The 27,165-nt window shown below is 44.4% G+C and overlaps 3 protein-coding genes across 3 annotated transcripts; all 3 read left to right on the top strand.

Moving 5' to 3' along the window:
- Positions 1 to 1,198: 1,198 nt before the first annotated feature.
- On the top strand, positions 1,199 to 1,870 carry LOC129557259 (interferon tau-1-like). Its single transcript, XM_055427842.2, has one exon. It carries the CDS (start codon positions 1,283 to 1,285, stop codon positions 1,868 to 1,870), a length of 588 nt encoding a protein of 195 aa, XP_055283817.2. The 5' UTR covers positions 1,199 to 1,282.
- A 9,687-nt stretch (positions 1,871 to 11,557) lies between these two features.
- On the top strand, positions 11,558 to 11,933 carry LOC148777285 (interferon omega-1-like). The gene has a single exon (XM_088837665.1). The coding sequence runs from the start codon at positions 11,592 to 11,594 to the stop codon at positions 11,931 to 11,933; it is 342 nt and encodes a 113-aa protein (XP_088693791.1). The 5' UTR covers positions 11,558 to 11,591.
- A 3,131-nt stretch (positions 11,934 to 15,064) lies between these two features.
- On the top strand, positions 15,065 to 16,247 carry LOC129557101 (interferon omega-1-like). Its single transcript, XM_088837769.1, has 2 exons — positions 15,065 to 15,070; positions 15,600 to 16,247. The coding sequence occupies exons 1-2, from the start codon at positions 15,065 to 15,067 to the stop codon at positions 16,245 to 16,247; spliced, it is 654 nt and encodes a 217-aa protein (XP_088693895.1).
- Positions 16,248 to 27,165: the final 10,918 nt, after the last annotated feature.

The following is a 27,165-nucleotide window of genomic DNA, read 5'->3' as shown; positions in this document are numbered from 1 at the left end:
GGGCTGGTGCGCTGGGATAAGGCTGAGAGATGGGACAGGGAGGGAGGCGGGAGGGGGTTCAGGATGGGGGACACATGTACACCCATGGCTGATTCATGTCAATGTATGGCAAAAACCACTACAATATTGTAAAGAACTTAGCCTCCAATTAAAATAAGTTAATTTAAAAAATAAAGAAATAGTAACAACCTGAAAGTTGAGAGTTATGCTTTATTCGGTGGGAATTCGGGAGGCAGTATATCAATTCACCCTGAGAGATTGCTCCAAGGAGGAGAGGGGAAGAGTCAGGTTATATAAGAATTCTCAAGAAAGGGAATGTAGTGTGAACATCAAAGTAGTTTTGAGAATTTAAGAAAACCAGCTATCTCAAGTTAAGGAATTTAGCACTTTTCCTTTGTATAGGAAGAGGCAAGTGTCTGGGCTCACAAAAAATATTCCTATCCTGCATCTCAGCTCTGCTGGGGCATTTTTCCTTGCAGTTTCTTGCATCTTGCATGTTTTCCCATCCTGAGTTCCTTGGGCTCACCTTAGGGAGTACCTGCAATTTGGTAGCTGTGAGCCCACAGGTGTATTTCCCCTTCCTGAGCGCCATGGAGGGCTGGAGACTCTTGATGACTGTGTCATCCTGGTTTACTGATGTGGCAGAAGATAAACCACTCCTCGTGACATTGTGGCCCCAGAGAAATCTAATCTCAGGAACCTGAAGGAATGTTCTCAAAAGACCAGAAACACCTGAGTACTTCACTCACTTTTAATTACAAGCTTATCCTCTGTGAGACAGAAATCAAAATACAGAAATCAATATGGCCTGAGTGACTCTGAATTTCTATGTGTAAGATAAGGAGGGAAAAACACAGTTAAGAGTCAAAAGAAAATTATGTTCCTGACATAAGATAAACAAAAGGAATGTTTAAATATATTGTACTTAAATGTGTACATAATAACTATGTACACGTCTATAAGTCTTTCCATTCTTACATAACTTCAGCCTTTATTTAGTTTCTCACTTAACTGATATACATTTACGTCGACAAATCCAAATTTTATTGGGAAAATTAAACTCCTACTGTAAAAATTAAGAGTTTTGATTGACTACATTTCCTAGGTCAAATAGAAAATATCTAAATGAAAACACAAATAGGAAGTGAGAGAGAAATTTTCGGACAATGAGTACCGTCTTCCCTATTTAAAAGCCTTGCTAGAACGATTGTCATCAGAGAACCTACCTGAAGGTTCCACCAGACGCTGTCCCAGCCAGCCCAGCAGCAGCCCCATCTTCCCCATGGCCTTCGTGTTCTCTCTCCTGATGGCCCTGGTGCTGGTCAGCTATGGCCCAGGAGGATCTCTGGGTTGTTACCTGTCTCAGAAGGACGTGCTGGTTGGCAGGGAGAACCTCAGGCTCCTGGGCCAAATGAGCAGACTCTCCCCTCAGTCCTGTCTGCAGGACAGAAAAGACTTTGGTCTTCCCCAAGAGATGGTGGAGGGTGACCAGCTCCAGGAGGACCAGGCTATCTCTGTCATCCATGAGACGCTCCAGCAGAGCTTCAGCGTCTTCCACACAGAGCCCTCGTCTGCTGCCTGGAACAACACTCTCCTGAAGCAGCTCTGCACTGGACTCCAACAGCAGCTGGAGGACCTGGATGCCTGCCTGGCCCCGGTGACGGGAAAGGGAGACTCTGCCCTGGGAGGGATGGGCCCCATTCTGACCGTGAAGAAGTACTTCCAGGGAATCCTTGTCTACCTGCAAGAGAAGGAAAACAGCGACTGCGCCTGGGAAATCATCAGAGTGGAGATGATGAGAGCCCTCACTTCATCAATCAGCTTGCTAGAAAGGTTAAGAAAGATGGACGGAGATCTGATCTCATCTTGAGATGACTCTCACCGACTAAGATGCCACATTGCCTTCCTACACTCACCTGTGTCCATTTCAGAAGACTCTGATTTCTGCTTCAGCCACCAAATTCATTGAATTACTTTAGCCGATACTTAGTCAGCAGGAATAAGCAAGTAGATATAAAAGGATTCAGCTGAAGGGGCATGAGTCCTTAAGTGATGCCTGCCCTGATGTTATCTGTTGATGATTTATTTATTCCTTCTTGCATCTAATATACTTAAAATATTAGGAAATTTGTAAAGTTATATTTCATCTGTACCTCACATTAAAATTTCTAAAACATTTTTATGATTTTGTGTTCTTAAATTTGTACTTTGTTCTAATTATTAAAGCGAAGAAAATGAGTTTCTTTACTCAAAAATGAAAATCCAAACCCCATTCTAAAAATTTTATTAAAGAATGGGTGGTTACATTTGTTTCTTCATTCCTTCCATTCATATTATACATACACGTTGAGTACCTACGGGACAGACTGTGTAATTGTCACCAAGGAATACAAGTGAATAAAGCAAATGTAGTTCCCTCTGCATGGAAACTCTCAGTCTTACAGAGAAGGGGACATAAAAACAGTATTAGTTTATTTCAATTATACTAAAGACTGCAAAGAGAAGTAAAGGAAAAGAATGTCCTCACACGGGAAGCTTTAGGTCCAAATGATGCTGGAAAGACAAATAATATTATACATCTTTCTAAGCTGCCTGCAGGGCTTCCCTGGTAGCTCAGCTGGTAAAGAATGTGCCTGCAGAGCTGAAGACCCCTGTTCGATTCCTGGGTCAGGGATATCCCACTGAGAAGAGATAGGCTACCTACCCCCCTCCAGGATTCTTGGTGGTTCAGTTGCTAAAGAATCTGCCTGCAATGCAGGAGACCTGGGTTGGGAAGATCCCCTGGAGGAGGGGTAAGCAACCCACTCCAGTATTCTTGTCTGGAGAATCCCCATGGACAAAGGAGCATGGAGGTCTGTAGCCCACGGGGTCCCAAAGAGGCCGCCACAATGAAGCACACAGCACAGAAAGTCAATGAATTCTCTTAGCTTAGTTTCAAGTTACCAAAATCCTGGGAGACTGTTTTAGATAGATGTTCAGTTCAGTTCAGTTACTCAGTCATGACCGACTCTTTGCGACCCCATGAATCACAGCACGCCAGGCCTCCCTGTCCATCACCAACTCCCGGAGGTCACTCAAACTCATGTCCATCGAGTCGGTGATGCCATCCAGCCATCTCATTCTCTGTCGTCCCCTTCTCCTCACGCCCCCAATCCTTCCCAGCATCAGAGTCTTTTCCAGTGAGTCAACTCTTTCCATGAGGTGGCCAAAGTATTGGAGCTTCAGCTTTAGCATCAGTCCTTCCAATGAACAACCAGGATCGATCTCCTTCAGAATGGACTGGTTGGATCTCCTTGCAGTCCAAGGGACTCTCAAGAGTCTTCTCCAGCACCACAGTTCAAAAGCATCAATTCTTCGGCAATCAGCTTTCTTCACAGTCCAACTCTTACATCCATACATGACCACGGGAAAAACCATAGCCTTGACTAGACGGACCTTTGTTAGCAAAGTAATGCCTCTGCTTTTTAATATGCTGTCTAGGTTGGTCATAACTTTCCTTCCAAGGAGCAAGCGTGTTGGTGATGGATAGGGAGGCCTGGCATGCTGTGCTTGATGGGGTCGCGGAGAGTCGGACACAACTGAGCGACTGAACTGAACTGAACTGAAGGTAATGGAATACTGTATTTGAGGAAGTTAACCAGGAATAGAGAGAGTGTGTGTGTGTGTGGGGGGTGTTTACTGACCAAGCAGCAGGGAAGGGCTTCAATATAGACTAGATCTCTCAAATGTCTGCTTCAGGTTACAGAATTCATCTTTAGATTGCTTCTCTCCAATTAATGGATGAGAGGGCTGACAGCTGACGGTAAATGATGTTGGATTCGTGATTTCCAAAGAAGATTTAGTTTCGGGACTGGTGACCAGGCTTGATCACTCAACAGCTTTTGTATAGCAGGGTTTTATTAAAGCATAAAAGGGACACAGAAAACTTCTGACATAGACATCAGAAGGGGGACGGACTCGCTAGCCTTAGTGAAGGAGCTATACACTTCTTAAATTGGTTATTACAATAAATCAAAAGAAAGTCTCAAGGTTTACAGATCTTACTAGACTCACTCCCACAATATACATTTTAAGATACTGGGATTAGAACTAACAATAGAAAGACCATACCACACTCACACCAATAAGATACAACTTAAGATAAGTGAGCAGGTTCTTGTTAAGCAGAAACATGTCCTCGAGCAAGAGACATTGCTCTATTGACTAAGACAAAGCAACGTTGAAAAAAAAGTTTGTTTTTTTCTCCTCCTTGGGAACTCCAGAACCCTATATCCCCCTGGAGTGCCCAGGACCCCTCTCTCGTCCAAGGGGACCCCAGAATTTTATCAATCTGCCTGGGAACTGACACTCTCAGAGATCTCTAGTTTCTAGGTTAACTACATGTCAGTTGCTCAGTTGAGTATGACTCGTTTGCAACTCCGTGGACTGTACCCTTATCAAACTGTTCATGTGATTCTCAAGGCAAGAATACTGAAGTGGTTTGCCCTTCCCTTCTCCAGTGGACCACATTTGTCACCTACGACCAACCTAGACAGCGTATGAGAAAGCAGAGACATCACTATGCCAACAAAGGTCCATCTAGTCAAGGCTATGGTTTCTCCAATAGTCACGTATGGATGTGAGAGTTGGACCGTGAAGAAAGCTGAGCGCTGTAGAATTGCTGTTTTTTAACTGTGGTGTTGGAGAAGACGCTTCAGAGTCCCACTGAATGCAAAGAGATCCAACCAGTCCATCCTAAAGGAAATCAGTCCTGAATATTCATTGGAAGGACTGTTGCTGAAACCCCAATACTTTGGCTACCTGATGCGAAGAACTGACTCCTTTGAAAACATCCTGATGCTGGGAAAGATTGATGGCAGGAGGAGAAGGGGATGACAGAAGATGAGATGGCTGGATGACATCATCGACTCAATGGACATGAGTTTGAGTAAGCTCCAGGAGTTGGTGATGGGCAGGGAGGCCTGGCATGCTGCAGTCCATGGGGTCTCAAGAGTCAGACACGTCTGAGGGACTGAAATGAAATGGACTGTACCCGCCAGGCTCCCGGTCCACGGAATTCTCCAGGTAAGAAAACTGTGGTGGGTTGTCATTTCCTTCTCCTGTATATTAAGTAAGTTTTGTTTTTTTTTCTTTCTTCCTTCCACACTATGGGGACACTTTTGGGGGCAAGACTACTTGGATAATTTTTGGACTCATCTGGCTGTCTTTGTGGGGGCTTCCCAGGTGGCACCCACCTGCCACTGCAGGAGACGAAAGAGACCTGGGTTTGATCCCTGGGTCTGGAAGATCCCCTGGAGGAGGAAATGGAAACCCACTCCAGTATTCTTGCCTGGAGAATCCCATGGACAAGGGAGGCTGTCCATCGGGTACTAAAGAGTCAGACATGATGAAGCGACTTCCGACGCACACATGCTTGTCTTTGTGACTGTTTAACATCCTTTAATTATTACGATTCTTCCACTGTTTGCTGAGCATTTTTAGATTTAACTTGTACTTTGCCATTTTGTCAGCAGAAATGACACTTATCCTTCTTCACATTCCTGATATTCAGATATACATATGTTTTATTTTTGCTCACAAACAAATACTGTTTTGCTTTCTAGGAAAGTTCAAATGAGAAACAAAATAGCCAAAGTCTTGAAAATCACAAAAAATGAGGTGGAGCCCCTCTGCCATTCTTTCATTTCCCTTTGTATTAACCCTATGATGAAATGGTACATAACCCAGGAGAAGAGAGACAAACCTCGACCAGCAAATCACTATATAAAATACAAGTTCCTAAATCTTTTATTCTTATTTAAATTTAAAACGAAACATCATGAGTAAGTAAAGAAACAAGGCTGTTTCTCCCTGACACAGCCTGGCCTCATGGCTCCGCATTCTCAGCACGAGACAGAGTTGGGTAGACGAGTCAGCCCAACATTCGGATGTCCCGCATGAACAACTAAAGGTCACTGATTTCTGTGCTACAAGCTTCTAATAATATGTAACACCACCTCTGAAGCCCCTATAGCCAACTCAGAAATTCTGAGGAAAACAAATGTTTAACTGCTTAACGGGCAAAATAAAAATTGTCTACTAACGGTGCAACAATTGCAATTGGATAATGCCTCCACCTATGTAGTATTCTTGGGCTTCCCTGGTGGCTCAGAGGTTAAAGCGTCTGCCTCCAATGCGGGAGACCCGGGTTCAATCCCTGGGTTGGGAAGATCCCCTGGAGAAGGAAATTGTAACCCACTCCAGTATTCTTGCCTGGAGAATCCCATGGACGGAGAAGCCTGGTAGGCTACAGTCCACGGGGTCGCAAAGAGTCGGACACGACTGAGCGACTGAACGGAACGGATGTAGTATTCTTACCTGGAAAATCCCATGGACAAAGAGTCTGGCGGGCTACAGTCCATAGGGACACAACGAATTGTACACGACTGAGCGACTAACACACACATACATAGACAAAAACACACTTTAGCTCTCAGCATCTTGGCTGCTGATCTTTGATACCTGGGGACACAGGTCAGAAGGGGAGGTTATCACTGAGAACTCGGGTCCTTCACAGAAACACTCTAGGGAGAGGGTGGGGTATGGAAGATGAATGATTTTGCATAGAAAGAGATAAGCCCCTCCACAAGAATCCTGAACTTCTCAGGATGTGGTAAGCCTGCCCTCAGAACTGAGTCCCAGAGAGTTTGGACTGAGGACACTGTCATTCCAGACAAAAAGTGCTATTAGAGGTGGAAACTACCTTCTGGGTGAGCCAGTGCTGGAAACACAATTAATGATCTTGGTTTAGAATCTTCACATTTAAGTGCACCAGAAAGAAACAGGATTCCTGTGCGGGTTTTGGCACAGCCTGTAGAGGACTATAGATCTACCATAAAAAAACAATGGATGTCTAGTATATTATTCCTGACTGTCGACTTAGGAAAAGTGTCACAACCTAAAAGTTGAGCGCTATGTTTCATTTGGTGGGAATTCAGGAGACGGTATTTCAAGTCACCTTGAGAGAAGTGCTCCAAGGAGGTGTGGGGAGGAGCCAGGTTGTAGAGAAGTTTGCAAGAAAGGGCAGAAGTCTGAACTGCAAAAGTATGGTTGTGAAGTAGAGAAAACCAGCTATCTCAAGGTAAGGAATTTAGCACTTTGCTATGTAGGGGAAGATGCAAGAGTCTGGGCTCACTGAAATCATTCTTTTCATGCATCTCACCTATACTGGGGCCATGGCCTTGCATTTTTTCACATCCTGAGTTCCCTCAGGCTCACCTTAGGGAGTGGCGGCAATCTGATAGCTGTCATCCCAGAGGTATAGTCCTCCTTCCTGAGCACCCTGGAGGGCTGGAAACTCTGATGACTGTGTCATCCTGGTTTACTGATATGGCAGGGAACACTCATGACCTGTGCTCCCAGTGAAATGTAACCTCAGGAACCTGAATGAATGTTCTCAAAAGAGCAGACACAACTGACTAGTTCATGCACTAATACTCACAAGCCTCTGCTCTGATTAAAACAGAAAACAAAATACAGAAACCTGTAGGGGCTGAGGGACTCTGACCTCCTATGCATAAGGTAAGGAGAGAAAAATGCGGTTCAGAGTCAAGGAATAATTTTGTTCTTGACACAAAGAAGAGGAATCTTTATATATATTAAAATGTGTGCATAAGTATGTACATGTGTCTAAGTCTTTACATCCCGACATAACCTCAGCCTTTAATTAGTTTCTCATTTATTTGATATCCATTTGGAGTGACAAATCCAAAGGTTAGCGGGAAAACAAAACACTTATTGTTAAAATTATAAGAAGATTGATTACATTTTCTGGGTCAAATAGAAAATGTCTAAATGAAAACACAAAATGGATGTGAGAGAGAAAATTTATGAGACTGAGAACTCTCTTCCCTGTTTAAAGCGTTGCTTTAGATTCCCTTTGAATAATAACTGCACTTGCATCCCTTCCACCGTGACTCAGTAGTAACAGAGAACACAGCCACACATAAAGGGATTTCAGAGAACACAAGTGTTGCCAACCAATAGCAGGGGTGTGCCTATTTGGGTAGAATTGATAACTATTAAGGGAATCCAATTGTAATTCAGGAATTAACAAGAATGCGTCCTTGAGTGTGTGCGTGGATGTGTGTATGTGTGTGCACGTTTGCTCAGACATGGGGAAGGGCTTCAATTTAGCCTAGATCTCTCAAATCTCTGCCTCAATTTACAGGCTTATCTTTAGTTTGCTTCTCTCCAACTGACAAATGAGAGTGCTCTAATCGTTTCTTAAATAAGCTTTGCTCCTTTTCTTTCTTCCTTCAACAATTTGGGACCCGTTTTGGGTCAAGAATACACGTACAATTTTTGGTCTCACCTGGTCATCTTTGTGGAGGCTTCCCAGGGGACACCAGTGGTAAAGAACCTGCCTGCCAATCCAGGAGACCTAAGTGTCCATGGTTTAATCCCAGGGAATCTTCCCCTGGAGGAGGAAATGGTAACCCACTGCAGTGTTCTTGCCTGGAGAATCCCATGGTCAGGGGAGCCTGTCCACAGGGTCACAGAGTCAGACAGGACTGAAGCGACTTAGCACATGCACATGGCTGTTTGTGAGACTGTTTGACAACTTTCAAATATTATGATTCCTTCCATTTTTTTGTTGACCTTTCTACAACTTACACTCTGCCTTATTGTCAGCAAAAAAGACATTTGTCTATATTCGCTTTCATGACATTCAAAATTATATTTATTTTTGTCCACAACTATCAAGTTCTGCCTTCAAGGAAAGTTGACATGAGAAACAAAAAAAATCTCTAGTATTGAAATTTACAGAAAAAATGGTGAGGCCTCTCTGCCATTCTTTTCCTTCCTTTTGTATTTATCCTAGGATAAAATATTTAGGAACACAGTAGGAGAGACACACTGGTCAGTAAATCGATATGCAAAAAAATGAGTTGTTAATTTTTTTTTTTTTTGCTGTTCTTTAAATTTAAAACAAAACATCATGAGTAAGTAAAGAAAAAAAGCTATTTCTCCCTGACACAGCCTGGCCGCACTCCTCTGCATTCTGAGCCCCAGACAGAGATGGATCGACAATCAGCCCGACAGAAGGATGCAGACTGAATGAGCATCTGAAGGGCACTGATTTCTGTGACGTGAGCGTCTGGAGTCACACGGCGCCCTCGCCCAGTGCCCTGTGCCCGGCCCAGAAATCCTGAGCAAAACATATTGAACACTTTAAGTAAAAGAGTTGAGCGATAAAAGCTGTAGTGGCAAAATAAAAACTGTCTACCAAAGGTGTAACAATGGCCATTGGATGATGCCTCCACCTACTCAGCTCTCCACACTTTAGCTCTCAGCATCTGAGGGCTGCTGACACTTGATACTTGGGGACATGGATCAGAAGAAGAAGAGGTCATCACTGAGAACTCCCCTCCTTCACACAAATATGCACTGGGGAGGGTGGGGATGCTGGAAGATGAATGATTTTGCAAACAAAGAGACAAGCCCCTCCACAGTAGAATTCTGAAGTTCTCAGGATGTGGTTAGCTTGCCCTCACGGGTGAGGCCCAGAGAGTTTGGTTGAGGACACTGTCATTTGGGAGGAAAAGTGCTACTAGAGGTGATAACCACCTTGTGAGTGAGGTGGTGCTGGAAAGACAATCAATTATCTTGGAATTAGAAACTTCAGACCTACATGCACCAGAAAAGCAGCAGGATTCCTGGACGGATGTTGGCACAGCCTGTGGAAGACTATAGACCTACCATAAAAACCTGTTTGAAAGAAACTGTGATGTCTTGTATATTGTTCCTGACTGTTGATCTGGAGCCTATCATACGCAGTGAAGTAAGTCAGAAAGAAAAACACCAATACAGTGTATTAATGCATATATATGGAATTTAGAAACAGGGTAACGATGACCCTATATGTGAGACAGCGAAAGAGACGCAGATGTAAAGAACAAACTTTTGGACTCCACACGAGAAGGTGAGGGTGGGATGATTTGAGGGAATAGCATTGAAATCTGTAATTTACCATATGTGAAGTAGATCGCCGGTCCAGGTTTGATGAATGTGACACGGCGCTCAGGACTGTGTGCTGGGATGACGCTGAGGGATGGACAGGGAGGGAGGTGGGAGGGGTTCAGGATGGGGACACATGTACACCCATGTCTGATTCATGTCAATGTATGGCAAAAACCACTGCAATATTGTAAAGAAATTAGCCTCCAATTAAAATAAGCTAATTAAAAAAATAAAGAAATAGTGACAACCTAAAAGTTGAGAGTTATCCTTTATTTGGTGGGAATTCAGAAGACAGTATCTCAAGTCATCCTGACAGAACTGCTCCAAGGAGGTGAGGGGAAGAGTCAGGTTATATAGGAGCTTGCAAGAAAGGGGAGGTAGTCTGAACATCAAGTATTTTTGTGAATTAAAGAAAACCAGGTATCTCAGGTTAAGGAATTTAGCACATTTCTTTTGTATGGGAAGAGGCATGTGTCTGGGCTCATTGAAAACATTCCTTTCCTGCATCTCAGCTCTCCTGGGGCATTTTTCCTTGCAGCTTCTTGCATCTTGCATTTTTTCACAGCCTGAGTAGCCTTAGGCTCACCTTAGGGAGTAGCTGCAATTTGGCAGCTGTGAGCCCACAGGTGTATTTCCCCTTCCTGAGCGCCCTGGAGGGCTGGAGAGTCTTGATGACTGTGTCATCCTGGTTTACTGATATGGCAGGAAATACTCTACTCCTCATGACCTTGTGGCCCCAGTGAAATGGAATCTCAGGAACCTGAATGAATATTCTCAAAAGAACAGAAACACCTGAGTAGTTCATTCACTCTTTATTACAAGCCTCTTCTCTGTGAAACAGAAAACAAAATACAGAAACCAATATGGCCTGAGTGACTCTGAATTCCTATGAGTAAGATAAGGGGGGGGAAATACAGTTAAGAATCAAGGAAAAATTTTGTTTTGACATAACACAAACAAAAGAAATGGTTATATATATTATACTTAAATGTGTACATAATAAGTATGTACACCTCCATAAATCTTTACATACTTACATAATTTCAGCCTTTATTTACTTTCTCATTTAACTGATATACATTTGCATTGACAAATCCAAATTTTATTGGGAAAATTAAACTTCTACCATAAAAAATTAAGAGTTTATATTGACTACATTTTCTAGGTCAAATAGAATATATCTAAATGAAAACACAAAGGCTAAGTGAGAGAGAAATTTTTGGACAATGAGTACCGTCTTCCCTATTCAAAAGCCTTGCTTAGAAAGATTATCATCAGACACCCTACATCCAACGTTCGACCAGACGCCGCCTCTGCCAGGCCAGCAGCAGCCGCATCTTCCCCATGGCCTTCGTGCTCTCTCTACTGATGGCCCTGGTGCTGGTCAGCTATGGCCCAGGAGGATCTCTGTGCTGTGATCTGTCTCAGAACCATGTGCTGGTTGGCAGGGAGAATCTCAGACTCCTGGGCCAAATGAGCAGACTCTCCCCTCACTCCTGTCTGTAGGACAGAAAAGACTTCGCTTTCCCCCAGGAGATGGTGGAGGGCGGCCAGCTCCAGGAGCCCAGGCCTTCTCTGTGCTCCACGAAATGCTCCAGCAGAGCCTCAGCCTCTTCCACACAGAGCGCTCCTCTGCTGCCTGGGATGCCACCCTCCTGGCACAGCTTCACACTGGACTCCATCAGCAGCCGGACGACCTGGACGCCTGCCGGGGCCCAGTGATGGGAGAGGAAGACTCTGCCCTGGGAAGAACGGGCCCCACACTGGCCGTGAAGAGGTACTTCCAGGGAATCCATGTCTACCTACAAGAGAAGGAATACAGCGACTGCGCCTGGGAAATCATCAGAGTGGAAATCATGAGATCCTGGTCCTCATCAACCAGCTTGCAAGAAAGGTTAAGAAAGATGGGTGGAGACCTGAACTCACCTTGAGATGACTCTCACCAACTAAGATGCCACATCACCCTTGTACGCTCACCTGTGTTCATTTCAGTAGACTGATTTCTGCTTTAGCCACCAAATTCATTGAATTACTTTAGCCAATACTTTGTCAGTAGTAATACACAAGTATCTATAAAAGTATTCAGCTGTTGGGGCATGAGTCTTTAAGTCATGCCTGATGGAGAAGCCTGGTAGGCTGCAGTCCGTGGGGTCGCTAAGGGTCGGACACGACTGAGCGACTTCACTTTCACTTTTCACTTTCACACATTGGAGAAGGAAATGGCAGCACACTCCAGTGTTCTTGCCTGGAGAATCCCAGGGAAGGGGGAGCCTGGTGGGCTTCCGTCTATGGGGTCACACAGAGTCAGACACGACTGACGTGACTTAGCAGCAGCAGCAGCCCTGATGTTATCTGTTGCTGATTTACTTATAACTTCCTGCACCTAACATACTTAAAATATTTATAAATTTGTAAAATTACAATTCATCTATACATCATATTAAAATTTCTAAAAATGTTTACCATTTTGTATTATTAAATATCTACTTTGTTCTATTTATTAAATTATCAAAGAAAATGAGTTTCTTTACTCAAAATTAAATCCAAACCTCCATTTAAAAATTTTATTAGAATGAGTGGTTACATTTGTTTCTTCATTTGTTCCATTCATATTATACATAAACACTGAGTACCTACGGGACAGACTGTGTAATTGTCACCAAGGAATACAAGTGAATAAAGCAAATTTAGTTCCTGCTGCATGGAAACTCTCAGTCTTACAGAGTCGAGGACATAAAAACAGTATTCAGTTCAGTTCAATTCAGCCGCTCAGTCGTGACCGACGCTTTGCGACCCCATGAATCACAGCACGCCAGGCCTCCCTGTCCACCACCAACTCCCGGGGTTCACTCAAACTCATGTCCATCGAGTCGGTGATGCCATCCAGCCATCTCATTCTCTGTCGTCCCTTTCTCCTCCCGCCCCCAATCCTTCCAGCAGTTTATTTCAATTACACTAAAGGCGGCAAAGAGAAATAAAGGAAAAGAAAGTTCTCACATGGGAAGCTTTAGGTACATATGATGCTGGAAAGGCAAATAATATTATATATCATTCGTAAGCTACCGGAGAGGCTTCCCTGGTAGCTCAGCTGGTAAAGAATGTGCCTGCAGAGCAGGAGACCCCGGTTTGAGTCCTGGGTCAGGAAGATCCCCTGGAGAAGGGACAGGCTACCTACCCACTCTAGTATTCTTGGGCTTCCCTGGTGGTTCAGTCTCTCAAGAACCTGCCTGCAATGCAGGAGATCTGGGTTGGGAAGACTCCATGGAGGAGGGCCAGGCAACCTACTCTAGTATTCCTGTCTGAAGAATCCCCAAGGACAGAGGAGGGCTGTAGCCCATGGGGCCTCAAAGAGTGTGACACAACTAAGCACACGGCACAGAAAGTCAATGAATTCTCTTAACTTAGTTTCAAGTTACCAAAATCTGGGGAGCCTATTTTAGATAAATATTCAGTTCAGTTCAGTTCAGTTCAGTCGCTCAGTCGTGTCTGACTCTCCGCGACCCCATGAATCACAGCACGCCAGGCCTCCCTGTCCATCACCAACTCCCGGAGTACACACAAACTCATGTCCACAGAGTCGGTGATGCCATCCAGCCATCTCATTCTCCGTCGTCCCCTTCTCCTCCCGCCCCCAACCTTTCCCAGCATCAGAGTCTTTTCCAGTGAGTCAACTCGTCGCATGAGGTGGCCAAAGTATTGGAGTTTCAGCTTTAGCATCAGTCCCTCCAATGAACATCCAGGATTGATCTCCTTTAGAATGGACTGGTTGGATCTCCTTGCAGTATAAGGGACTCTCAAGAGTCTTCTCCAACACCACCTCAACACAATTATTTCTATTTAGTTTATCTAAGGTCTTTATTCTCCTTATTCTTAGAGATCGCAGACCATTAGTTCCAGAGTGCCCAGGTAGATCATTTACATGGGAAAGGCACAAGAAAAATACCAATTCCTTCCAGAAAGCTGGCTTAACCAATTACAAAAGGCTCACTTGGCACAGTAGCAGAGCTAGCAGAGGCCATTGTTCTCCAGATCTCTGGGCAGTCCCCATTCATCAAGGACAGTCACCCAAAGGCCCCATGTCCTAGTGGACAGCCACCCAGGGATTTCCCTGTTGCTTCTGGGATTCCCCCTGCAATGCTTGGGCACCATATGGAACTGGATGGCCACCTCAGGAATACCCTACAGTTTGGGGATTACAGCCAGCAACTTTTGGACCCTCTGGTTTAGTGGACAGCCACCTCGGATTACCCCGCAACTTTTGAGCCCCACATGCTACTGGATGCCCCCAATAACTTTCCTTTCCCCCTCCTGTATCTTGGCACTCACAGGAGTTTCTGCCATCTCTTGGCTGCCACCAATTGTTGCGTTGTATCCTGCAGGCTTACAAGACCTATGTTTGCCAGCTTCAAGACCAAAGAAAGAATCTGCCGTCAGGAACAGAGGCATGGATGGTTTAATGGATGGGAGGCACTTGCATGTCTGAAGCAAGGTCCTCGAGCAACACCCCACCGTGTGTGGTCGCTGGGGGTGGGAAGGATTAATACATGGGGACAGGCTTCATTCTGAGAGCAAAGGAGGCCTGGGGAGTAGAGGGTGGGGAAAGGGGAATGGGGAGGGAGGGAGAAGGGTGGGGGGAGAGATTGCTGGTCCTGGGGGTTGAGATCAGGTGGGCTCATTAATTATCATGGAAAGCAGTAGAGGGACACGCCCCTCACCACACCATTGATAAAAAGGATCAAATCTTGGGCCTCGGACAAGAGCAGAGAAAATGCACAGGGTGCACTGCTGGGGCAGGGGATGTGCAGAGAGTAGAGAACAGCCATCCTGAGCGGCCTGACCGTGCACACTCACCGCCAAACATCACCAGCGATCATCTGGGCCTTCAGAGTGTTTTCCTGGTGAAGGTTTGAACTGTCCTGAGAATTACTGCAGTGGGACACAGAGACAGAGGCTGTGCAAGTGCTATTGAAAATGGCGTTGATACACTTGCCTGACACGGGGTTGTCACAAACCTTCACTGTGTAAAAACTGCAATTATCTGTGAAATGGGATAAAACAAAGGATGCCGGTACCTCCTCACAATGTAGCAATTCCCAGCGTGCTCTCCAGAGTCACTCCTCCTTCCCCTGCACCAGCCATTCATACAGCTCTTTCCTGTTTCTTTGTGGTTCTGGCGACCGATTTCCCCTGAAGAGTGCAAAGCGTAGTCACTCAGTCCGGCGGACTCTTTGCTACCCCATGAACCACAGCCCACCAGGCTCCTCTGACCATGGGATCCTCCAGGCAGAATACTGGAGTGGGTGCTATTTCCTGTCCAGGGATCGAACCCAGCTCTCCCACATTGCAGGCGAATTCTTTACTGTCTGAGTCACCATGAAACACTTTTGTAAACATGGCATCGCTCACGTTTCTGGGCGAAAAGAAAGCACAAAACTCAGGGGAAAGCAGAAAAGGCAAGGTTCCGGGCTCGCCACCACACAAAAATGTCTCTGGCGAGGGCTCCGAAACGAAAGTTTCTTAGTGCACTATTAAAGCCGCACCAACTTGGTCTCTAAACAGCGACGCTTTTCCTCCCTGGCTGCCAAACCCGCTGAAAGGATGTCTCAGAACTCGAAAACACTCGAAGAAAACCGACTAAAGGACATGCTGAGCCTTCTTGCGGCCTGCTAGGAGACCGCGCTGTGCCAGGACGCGGCGGAGAAACCTTCGCTCATCGATCAGTGGAGCCGCGCGCCCCCTGCTGGCCTTCCAGTGAATCACGGAAACTCTCTGTGGCCAACATCTGTCTGCTACCTGCAGGGGTGATGCTCTGCTCCATCCCTGCTTGTCCCCTAGACAACAAAGAAATCTTCATACATTTGAGACAGATGATAACGATCCCCTATCAGTCATGCCTAGCGCACAGACACGACTTCAGGTTTCCTTGGAGAAGAGAGAATATCACCCCAATCCAGATGACTCAAGGCACCTGCTATCACCAACGGATGCTCCAGCAGATTTTCAACCTCTTCACCACGGAGAACAGCTGTGCTGCTTGGAACAGCACCCTCCTCGACAGACTACTCTCCAGCCTGGGTCAGAGGCTGGAACAGCTGGAAGAAGTGACTCTGGACTGTCCCGATTTGGGAATTGATGTCCAGAAGTATTTTCAAGGAATCCATCTCTACCTGAAGGAAAAGGAATACAGCTCCTGTGCCTGGGAGGTTGTCAGAGTGGAAATTGAAAAGTGCCTTTCCCTCATGTAAGAATCCTCAAGAAAAGTCAACAGATACAATGAAAATCATACATGTGACAACCCTCTACTCAATCAGATTCTTGTTTTCTTAACTCTCCAAAGTGATCTGGACTTCTGTTTGCTTACAAGCTGAAAAAATCTGAAATAAAAATCATAGTTTTACAAAAACATTTAGACAGAAAAACAAAGTCTCTTTTCTTCAATAAACAATTTTATAACATAATGAAAAACATCTTTATGTATCTATGGGTATTTACTATTTTCAATATCTGAAGTTTACTTTTTTAGCGAAGCTTTTAGGAGAGCATGTTGTTAAAGGTATTTGTCAGTTAACCTAATGTTTAGCCTCTGAAACAGGTAAACAGAAAAGTATCAGGAATTTTATTCTAATGGACACTTTCCTCTCCTTCTTTGAAGAGCACAATGCAGGCCTTCTTGATCAAGTGAATCTTCTAGTTTGCTCTCCTCCAAAATGTGAGTCAGGGAAATGGGTCCCCTTGTTTTGCAGTTTTTCCATCATTAACAGGTGACTTCAATTTTGTCTGTAGTACTTGAATCTATTCTCCTTGAAGGCAAAGGGAAAAGATTAGTGGATCACATGGGATGTTTCCAAGGGCCAGGACTACACGGGGGTAAGAACACTTCTGCTCACATTACCCGGCCCGGACTTATCTTCATGGAGTCTCATGGCAAGGAAGCTTGGAAAGAATTGGATGATTAAGACAGAAGGAGACAAGTTCAGTACAGAAGACCATTTTTTCATTTTTGCACTATTTGTCCTAATGGAGCTCTGGGTGGGTGTGCAAGGGGAAAACCAACGGTCTTTCTTGCACACACTCTGATTTAAACTCTTATATCACAGTTTCAGCTTGGGGAAGATGACAGAGATGTCACTCAGAGTTCACAGCATCATAGACTATTTGAAAGAAGCATTCAGATTGACTCCCAAAGGCATAGGTTACTGGAAAACACCTACAAGTGCAGACAAAGTGTTTCCTTATGATCTGAGGCAGACAAGGAAAGAGTGATCGGGCAGCTCTTGCAAGTACTTGAGAATCACTGAACTAAAAGTAGACAGCGGGCCTTCCACTCACCACACCTTCCAAATATTGAAAACGCAAACTCGAATAAAATATTCCTGCAAATGATCTTTAAAAAGGATCTCACACAATATTTCATCATATCCTCCCTTGTAGAACCATGAAGAATCTTTAAATTGTGTTCTCACATCCTATATATCTAATAGATATTGGTATTATTGTTTCTCCTATCATATTCATCCTTGTGAACTGATGTTACTTGAATATTGATTGACCTCAAGAAATATTACGGCCCAGACTAGACGTCTAAGGAAATGGGATTCAGTAAGGGGATCAATCCTGGGTGATCCTTGGAAGGACTGATGCTAAAGCTGAAACTCCAATACTTTGGCCACCTCATGCGACAAGTTGACTCACTGCAAAAGACTCTGATGCTGGGAGGGATTGGGGGCGGGAGGAGAAGGGGACGACAGAGAATGAGATGGCCGGATGGCCACTGACTCGATGGACATGAGTCTGAGTGAACTCCGGGAGTTGGTGATGGACAGGGAGGCCTGGCGTGCTGTGATTCATGGGGTCGCGGAGAGTCGGACACGACTGAGCGACTGAATTGAAGTGAACTGAACTGAAGATAATTTCTCTCCCGTCAGAAATTTTACAGACTCTGGAGGTATTCTGAGGATAAAACAGGGCATGTAATATCTTACTATTCTAGCTTCTTCAACAAAATAGCATAGATGGGTAGTTTACAAAGACCAGAAATGTATTGCTGCACGTTAGTTCTCGAGTCTGGGTATCCGAGAAATGGACGTCAGTGTGGTCCAGTTGTGGTTGGAGCCTGCTTCAGGTCTCACGCTGCAGAGTTCTGGTATCATCACAGGGCAGGAGAGGGACTAGTCAGTATCCACCTCTTTTATAAGGGCATTATTTCCTTTTGTGAGTCTCCATCCCCACACCCTCAGCATATCCCCAAAGGTCTGTCACCTGATACCATTACTTTGGGGTTTACGACCTCATGACATGACTTTGGTGGGGTCCTAATCATTCAGAATATAAAGCGCTTTAAAGTCTACATGCTTGGCATGTAGAAATAAGAAAATAGTCACACGGAGCAAAAAAGAATGAGCAGGTTAGTAGGCAAAATAAGGAGACCAGGGATTCACATCCAAGCTCTAGATTTTCAACCTGTTGTAAGGCTTTAATTGTTACATGTCAAAAACTGGAAGCCAGACTAAAATGAAGCTCACGAGCCATGCAATGGAATAAAATAGAGCATGGAAATGATCATTCATCATTCCTTGTGAGGAGTCTCTGAAGTATCTGGATCAATGTACTAGTAATTGCCATGTTGGTAAAGATCCACCAAGAATATTGTGGTAAACTGCCTGGTTGCTGTGAGCTATGAGCATCAGGGAGAGCTTGAGTTCAGATACATGGCTCTGTGTATGACACCCAGCATGTTCTTTTTTGTCATGATCTCAGTTCAGTTCAGTCGTTCAGTCATGTGTGACTCTTTATGACCCCGTGAACTGTAGCACGCCAGGCTTCCCTGTCCATCACCAACTCCCAGAGCTTGCTTAAACTCATGTCCATCGAGTCAGTGATGCGATCCAACCATCTCATCCTCTGTCGTCCCCTTCTCCTCCTGCCCTCAATCATTCCCAGCATCAGGGTCTTTTCCAGTGAGTCAGTTCTTCCCATCAGTTGGCCAAAGAATTGGAATCCAGCATCAGTCCTTCCAGTGCATATTCAGGACTAATTTCCTTTAGGATGGACTGGTTTGTTCTCCTTGCAATCCAAGGGACTCTCAAGAGTCTTCTCCAACACCACAGTTCAAAAGCATCAATTCTTTGGCAATCAGCTTTATGGTCCAGCTCTCACATTCATACATGACTACTAGAAAAACCATAGCCTTGACTATATAGACCTTTAGGCCAAAGTAACGTCTCTGCTTTTCAATATGCTGTCTAGATTGGTCATAGCTTTTCCTCCATGGAGCAAGTGTCTTTTAATTTCATGTCTGCAGTGATTTTGTAGCCCAAGAAAATAAAGTCTGTCACCCTTTCCTTTTTTTCCCCATCTATTTGCCATGAAGCAATGGTACTGGGCTGCAGTCCATGGGGTCGCGAAGAGTCGAAAACGACTGAGCGACTTCACTTTCATTTTTCACTTTCACGCATTGGAGAAGGAAATGGCAACCCACTCCAGTGTTCTTGCCTGGAGAATCCCAGGGACGGGGGAGCCTGGTTGGCTGCCATCTATGGGGTCACACAGAGTCGGACACGACTGAAGTGACTTAGCAGCAGCAATGGTACTGGAAGCCATGTTCTTAGTTTTTTGAATGTTTGAAGTTTTCAGCCAGCTTTTCACTCTCCTCTTTCACTTTTATCAAGAGGCTCTTTAGTTCCTCTTCCCTTTATGCCTTAAAGGTGGTGTCATCTGCTTGTCTGAGGTTATTGATATTTCTCCTTGCAATCTTGATCCAGCTTCTGCTTCATCCAACCCGGCGTTTCTCATGATGTACTCTGGATATGAGTTAAAGAAGCAGGGTGACAATATACAGCCTTGAAGTACTCCTTTTCCTATTTGGAACCAGTCTGTTGCTAGTGGAGGTGATGGAATTCCAGTTGAGTTATTTCATATCCTGAAAGATGATGCTGTGAAAGTGCTGCACTCAATATGCCAGCAAATTTGGAAACTCAGCAGTGGCCACAGGACTGGAAAAGGTCAGTTTTCATTCTAATCCCTAAGAAAGGCAATGCCAAAGAAAGCTCAAACTACCACACAATTGCACTCCTCTCACACGCTAGTAAAGTAATACTCAAAATTCTCCAAGCCAGGCTTCAACAGTACTTGAACCGTGAACTTCCAGATGTTGAAGCTGGTTTTAGAAAAGGCAGATGAACCGGAGATCAAATTGCCAACATCCTCTGGATAATGGAAAAAGCAAGAGAGTTCCAGAAAAACATCTATTTCTGCTTTACTGACTATGCCAAAGCCTTTGACTGTGTGGATCACAATAAACTGTGGAACATTCTGAAAGTGATGGGAATACCAGACCACCTGACCTGCCTCTTGAGAAACCTATGTGCAGGTCAGGAAGCAAGAGTTAGAACTGGATATGGAACAACAGACTGGTTCCAAATAGGAAAAGGAGTACGTCAAGGCTGTATATTGTCACTTTGCTTATTTAACTGCTATGCAGAGTACATCATGAGGAACGCTGGGCTGGAAGAAGCACAAGCTGGAATCAAGATTGCCGGGAGAAATATCAATAACCTCAGGTATGTAGATGACACCACCCTATGGCAGAAAGTGAAGAGGAACTAAAAAGCCTCTTGATGAAAGTGAAAGAGGAAAGTGAAAAAGTTGGCTTAAAGTTCAACATTCATAAAACTAAGATCATGGCATCTGGTCCCATAATTTCATGGGAAATAGATGGGAAAACAGTGGAAACAGTGTCAGCCTTTATTTTTGGGGGCTCCAAAATCACTGAGGATGCTGATTCTAGCCATGAAATTAAAAGACGCTTAAGCCTTGGAAGGAAAGTTATGACCAACCTAGATAGCATATTAAAAAGCAGAGACATTATTTTGCCAACAAAGGTCTGTCTAGTCAAGGCTATGGTTTTTCCCGTGCTCATGTATGGATGTGAGAGTTGGACTGTGAAGAACGCTGAGCATTGAAGAATTGATCCTTTTGAACTGTGGTGCTGGAGAAGACTCTTGAGAGTCCCTTGGACTGCAAGGAGATCCAACCAGTCCATTCTAAAGGAGATCAGTCCTGGGTGATCCTTGGAAGGACTGATCCTCCTGCCGAAACTCTATTACTTTGGCCACCTCATGGGAAGAGTTGACTCACTGGAAAAGTCCCTGATGCAGGGAGGGATGGGCATAGGAGGAGAAGGGGACGATGGAGGATGAGATGATTGTATGGCATCACTGACTCGATGGACATGAGTTTGAGTGGACTCCAGGAGATGCTGATGGACAGGAAGGCCTGGCGTGCTGCGATTCATGGGGTCGCAAAGAGGTGGACACATCTGAGTGACTGAACTGAACTCAACTTGTTCATTAAAATTTTGGGGTATAGAAAACTTCTATTTTCTTATTTTTATTTTTAAAACTTACATTGTGACATATATATATAGGGTTCCCCCGTGGGTCAGCTGGTAAAGAATATGCCTACAATGCAGGAGACCCTGGTTTGATTCCTGGGTTGGGAAGATCCCCTGGAAGAGGGCATGGCAACCCACTCCCGTATTCTTGCCTGGAGAATCCCCATGGATACAGGATTCTGGCAGGCTATAGTCCATGGGGTCGTAAAGAGTCGGACACAACTGAGCAACTACCACTTTCACACAGGGCTAAACTATCCAGTGGCTCAGGAAGCACAGATGCCTTTGGTGACTTTAGTAAAAGCTGGTTTGGCAGAAAAGTAGGGCAGAAACCAGACTGGTGTCGATTGAGGGATGAACAATAGTAGTGTGGTAAACTGTTTTCTCTTTTTAGCTAGATCAGTCTTGCTAGAGTTCTATAATTTATTAAACTTTTCTTTAAACAAATTCTTGCTTTTTCTTATTTTCTTTATAGATTTCCTATTTCCTTGACTTTTGCTTTTCTCCTTTTATTTATTTTATGTTTTATGACTTTGTTCTTTTCTTCATTTCCTGCCTTCTCTTGGATTGTGTGTGTTGTGTGACAGTGTGTTAGTTGCTCACAGAGTCGCACAGAGTCGGACACGACAGTCGGATGCTTAGCAGCAGCAGCAGTATCATATATTAGAGTAAGGAATTAAAATACAGTAGGCATTTTCCTGTTTTCCTTCAGACGGCTATATAAGTGAATATTATTTATCTCTATAAAATTCTCAGGAACTGTGACCTACTTTTCAGTAACTGGCCTCCAAAGGAGGCAGCCTGAAAAAAGAATTCTGTGATGAATTCTACAGAAGGCTGGAAAAATGTCATTTTCCCCCTCCTTTCAAAGAAGAGTGTCGTTTACGCTCAGAGGTGACATGGTGGCTTACACTCACATTCGAGGGAGGGGTGCAAATACTTAGACAAAGGGCAGAAGAACGTGTGATCCATTTAACGGTCTGGCGGCTGGTGCACTCTCTTCTCAGCATTCCAGGATACATTCCCGTGTCACAATACTGCCTTCCCCTCCAGGCAGAAATCCCCACACCACCCTTCTCATTCACTTCTTAACTTCTCCACCATTCACACCGTTGCTTCCTGCTGTTTGGTTTCCACTTAAAGGTTTCCCTGAACAACACAAGTAGAAAGCAAATATTAAATCAAATGTCTAGGCTTTGTAGAAACATCTTCAAGAGAGGCTTCCTTAATTTCTGTTGAATATGATGTCATAGTGAATGATGAATGAGAGAAAGTCACTCAGTCACGTCTGACTCTTTGTGACCCCGTGGACTGTAGCCTGCCAGCTTCCTCTGTCCAAGGGACTCTCTAGACAGGAATACTGGAGTGGGCTGCCATGCCCTCTTCTGGGGAATCTTCCCGACTCAGGGATCAAACCCGTGTCTCTTTACATCTCCTGCACTGGCAGGCAAATTCTTTACCAACAGTGCTGCCTGGGAAGGCCCGTCCTAACACTGTAGCTGTAGCTAACGGGAAACAAAGTAGGACCCAGCTTTTGGGTGTAAGAGGAAAGTCCTTTCAGGGGAGACAGCCCTCTGGCAAGTGCAACAAGAGCACTGACCAAGACCAGAGAACAAGCCTCTGAGCGATGCAGAAATCCTGCCACTTTCTGGGGATGTCCCTTCATGGCACAAGAAGGCTTTCTTGGCACCAATAGATTTTGATGCTGTCATAAGCTGTTTCTTTATTCTTTGTCTGTTATGACCAGAAAGAGTCTCCAGAGTCTCTGGCTTCAGACACGGCACGGACTCTTTGGGATGGAGGAGTTAAAGGGACAAAGATGTGTTCATGGTCTACAAACTACTCTGCAGACCAGAGCCTCCCTTTGAATCACTCCTTCCCTGTTCTGCACAACAGGCAGAGCTGCCAACCTGCACTTGGAGTTCAATAAGCACCAAGAACACCTCAGATTGACAGTGCATTAAACAGTTCTCAACAGTAAAATTTGTTTCACAGATTTATTCCAAATATGTCTTCAACTATCATGAAATAGAAAAATGCTCTCATTGCTACTAAAAAAAATTCCCATTATAAGACAAATTTACACCTGAGTCTGCTGCATTAAATATGAATATATCATATTAAAACCTCTCTATGAGTCAGCATACACACGTGCAACAATTCTGCATCCTCTGAGCACTTTGGAGTGATTTTTATAGGTATTGTGAAAGTGAAGTTGCTCAGTCATGTTTGCCTTTTTGCAACCCCATGGACTACAGCCTACCAGGCTCCACTGTCCATGGGATTTTCCAGGCAAGAGTACTGGAGTGGGTTGCCATTTCCTTTTCCAGATCTTCCCCACCCAGGGATCAAACCTTCATCTCCCACAATGCAGGCAAATTCTTTACTGTCTGAGCCACCAGGCAGGTAAGGTGAGGCAGCTCTGCTTCAGTGGATTTCTTGGTCCCCCAAATACTGAAATTCTTGCACATGCCAGCAGACAGGCATTCACATTCACCTGATTAGGCTGCTTGGAACTCAAGTCCTCAGTTTATGGAGAAAAGGCAGAGAGAAAAGAAAAGTGTTTTAATTCTAGCATAGGGGTAGTTTCCAAAATTGCTATTAAGAACTGGAGAATTTCCTGCCATATCTGTAAAGCAAAGTTATCACAGTCATCAGCACTTCCACCCTCCAAATGTGAATTCCTGAGCCTTAAGGGCACTCAGAAAGGAGAATACCTGTGATCTGGTTGCCAGCAGGCTGCAGCCACTCCCTACGGTGAGCCCTGAGGAACTCAGGATGAGAAAAACACAGGGTAGTGACCACAAGATAGCTGAGATGCATGAAAGGAATGATTTCAGTGAGCCTAGACGCTTCCATTTTCCATACGCAGATAAGTGCTTATTTCCTTAATTTGGGATATCTGGTGTTCTTTAATTAACAATAATCTCTTGATGTTCAGACTACCTTTGTTCAGATAGCCTTTGCTGTAAAACTTCTGTATTTGGGTCTTCAACTTTTGGGTCTCACATGCTAGTGGATGCCCCCCACAACTTTCCATCCTCCATCCTGTATTTCCCAATATCTTGACACTCACTGGAGTTTCTGTGGTCTCCTGGCTGCTGCCACCAATTTTTAGGCTGTACACTGCAGGCTACAAAGCCTATGTTTGTCCACCTTCAAGACAAAGAAAGAAACTGGTGTCAGCAACAGAGCCATCACTAGCTTAATGGATGGGGGGTACTCACATGTCTGAAGCAAGGCCCTGGAGTGACGCTGCACCATCTGTGGTGCACTGGGGGCAGGAGGTAAATGGTGGCGGCTCCATCCTGGGAGGGATGGGGGATGGGGACTAGAGGATGGGGAAGTGGGGATTGGGGGGATTTTGCCAGTTATAGGGGAGCTCATTTCCCTGCTCTACTTACCAGGGAAAGCAGTAGAGGGCATGCCCCTAACCACTCCTTTGATAAGAAAGGTCACCAGCTGGGACCTTGGACAGGTCCAGAGAAAGGCCAGTCATGTGCATAGGTGTACTGGTGGGGCAGGGGATGTACACAGAGTAAGAGAACAGACAACAGAGAACTGACCGTGCACACAAACCTTAATTTAAAGCATACTTTATTGCGAAAAATCACCAGTGATCATCTGGGCCTTCAGAATTTTTTGCTTGTGAAGGTTTGAACTATCCTAAGGATTACTGCAGTGTGATATGGAGACAGGGAATGTGCAAGGGATGTTGGAAAATGGCATCAATAGACTCGCTTGACACGGGGTTGTCATAAACTTTCAATTTGTTAAAATTGGAATTAATTGTGAAGCGAGATAAAGCAAAGTATGCCTGTGCTTCCACTCTAGTGTAGAAATGCCCAGTCAGCTCTCCTCATTCACTCCGTCTTCACATGCCCCAGCCACTCACACAGCTCTAACCTGCTTCTTTGTGGTTCTGGCCAATAATTTCCCCTTAAGAGTGCAAAGCCATCAATAAAAGTTTGAGTGAAAGTTCTAGGTTTTTCTGAAATGCTTATATAAGAGGTTATTGTTTTTCTTGTGGTGAATATTTCTGGGAATGAGAGAACGTCCTTGTTATAATACCATAGCAACACCTGAGGCCTAAAGAACTAGAGAGCTGGATCCATTTTCCTCTGGAGGCTGTTGAAATAATTACAAAGGAAGAGTGCCATCTACTGGCCAAGATGGACTAGGACATTGACCAAGTCTGTACAACAGGCATCTTGCTCCTCTGGGCAGAAGTCTGTCTTCTTCCATTAACATTTTCTTCAGAGCTGAAAGAGGGTCTTTCCTGGAAAGAACTGATGCCAGTAATTTGAATAAGCCTGCTTCCTTGGTTTTCATATTAGAGACCGAAAATACTCCCAGCTTCAGGCAGGACACGTCTTTGGGCTAAGGAACCTTTGCCAGATGAGCAGTCTGAAAGATCAGAATGTGCTTCTTGCTTCCAGGCTGCTCATCTGGCAAAGGTACCAGATTTCTCATTCGCTTCACATACTTTAAGACCCTTGGAGGCTTAGAGCCTGGCATTCTGGTCTGGAAATGCAAGAGAAGTCAGAGGAAAAAGACCCTGATGGAAGGTGCATTAAATCTTTCTTAAGGGTATGTTGTCAGTTTTAAAATTCCATTCCCAGTATGAGATCCTGTCGCTTGAATTTATCATGAGGAGAAAATTCTCAATGTCCCTTTGAATAAAAGATGCACTTGCATCCCTTCCCTGTTGACTCAGTAGTGAGAGAGAACACAGACACAGATAGATTTCAGAGACTACAACTGTTGCCAACCATTAGCCTGGGGTTTATCTCTTTGAGGAGAATTGATAACTATTACAGTAATCCAATTGTAACTCAGGAATTAACCAGGATGTGCGTGTGCATGTGCGTGTGTGCACTGCTCAGATAGTGGGGAAAAGCTTTAATTTAGCCTAGATTTCTCAAATCTGTGCCTCAGATTATACACTTGTCTTTAGATTGCTTCTCTCCAACTGACTAATGAGTGGGCTATCTAATTCATATGCTAAATAAGTTTTGTTCCTTTTCTTTCTTCCTTGAACACTTTAGGGCCTCTTCTGGGGGCAAGATTACAAGTAAAATTTATGGTCTCACCTGCCCGTTGTTGTGGAGGCTCCCCAGGTGACTGGCATGGTAAAGAACCTGCCAGCCAATCCAGAAGAGATAAGAGACAGGGTTCAATCCCTGGGTCAGGAGATTCCCTGGAGGAGGAAATGGCAATCCACGCCAGTGTTCTTGCCTGGAGAATCCCGTGGTCAGGGGAGCCTGTCCACAGGGTCACAAAGAGTAAGACATGACTGAAGCGACTTAGCACGTGCACACGGCTGTCTTTGAGACTGTTTCACAACTTTAAAATATTATGATACATTCCATTTTTTGGTTGACCTTCTTTAGATTTAACTTATACTTTGCCACATTGTCAGCAAAAAAGACATTTGTCTATATTCTCTTTCATGTACTTGAAAATTATATTTGTTTTATTTTTGTCCACAAACAAGTATCAAGTTTTGCCTTTCAGGAAAGCTGAAATGAGAAACAAAAAATCTCTCATCTTGAAAATCACAGAAAATATGGTGATGCCCCTCTGCCATTCTTTTCCTTCCTTTGTATGAACCCTAGGATGAAATGTAAAGGAACGCAGTAGGAGAGACAAACTGGCCAGTAAATCAGTATGCAAAAATAAGTTCTTAAATTTTATTTGCTGTTCTTTAAATTTAAAACAAAACATCATAAGGAGACAAGGCTGTTTCTCCCTGACAGAGCCTGGGCCGC

Source organism: Moschus berezovskii, chromosome 7 (genome assembly GCF_049115385.1).
Source record: "Moschus berezovskii isolate FMDL1 chromosome 7, NW_MosBer_1.0, whole genome shotgun sequence".
Lineage (NCBI taxonomy): Eukaryota > Metazoa > Chordata > Mammalia > Artiodactyla > Moschidae > Moschus > Moschus berezovskii.
Note: the sequence above shows the minus strand (reverse complement) of the source record. Positions and strands in the feature narration are given on the sequence as shown.

Coding starts and splice junctions, on each gene's coding strand:
- LOC129557259 (XM_055427842.2), top strand. CDS start 1,283: ATGGCCTTCGTGTTCTCTCTCCTGATGGCCCTGGTGCTGGTCAGCTAT.
- LOC148777285 (XM_088837665.1), top strand. CDS start 11,592: ATGCTCCAGCAGAGCCTCAGCCTCTTCCACACAGAGCGCTCCTCTGCT.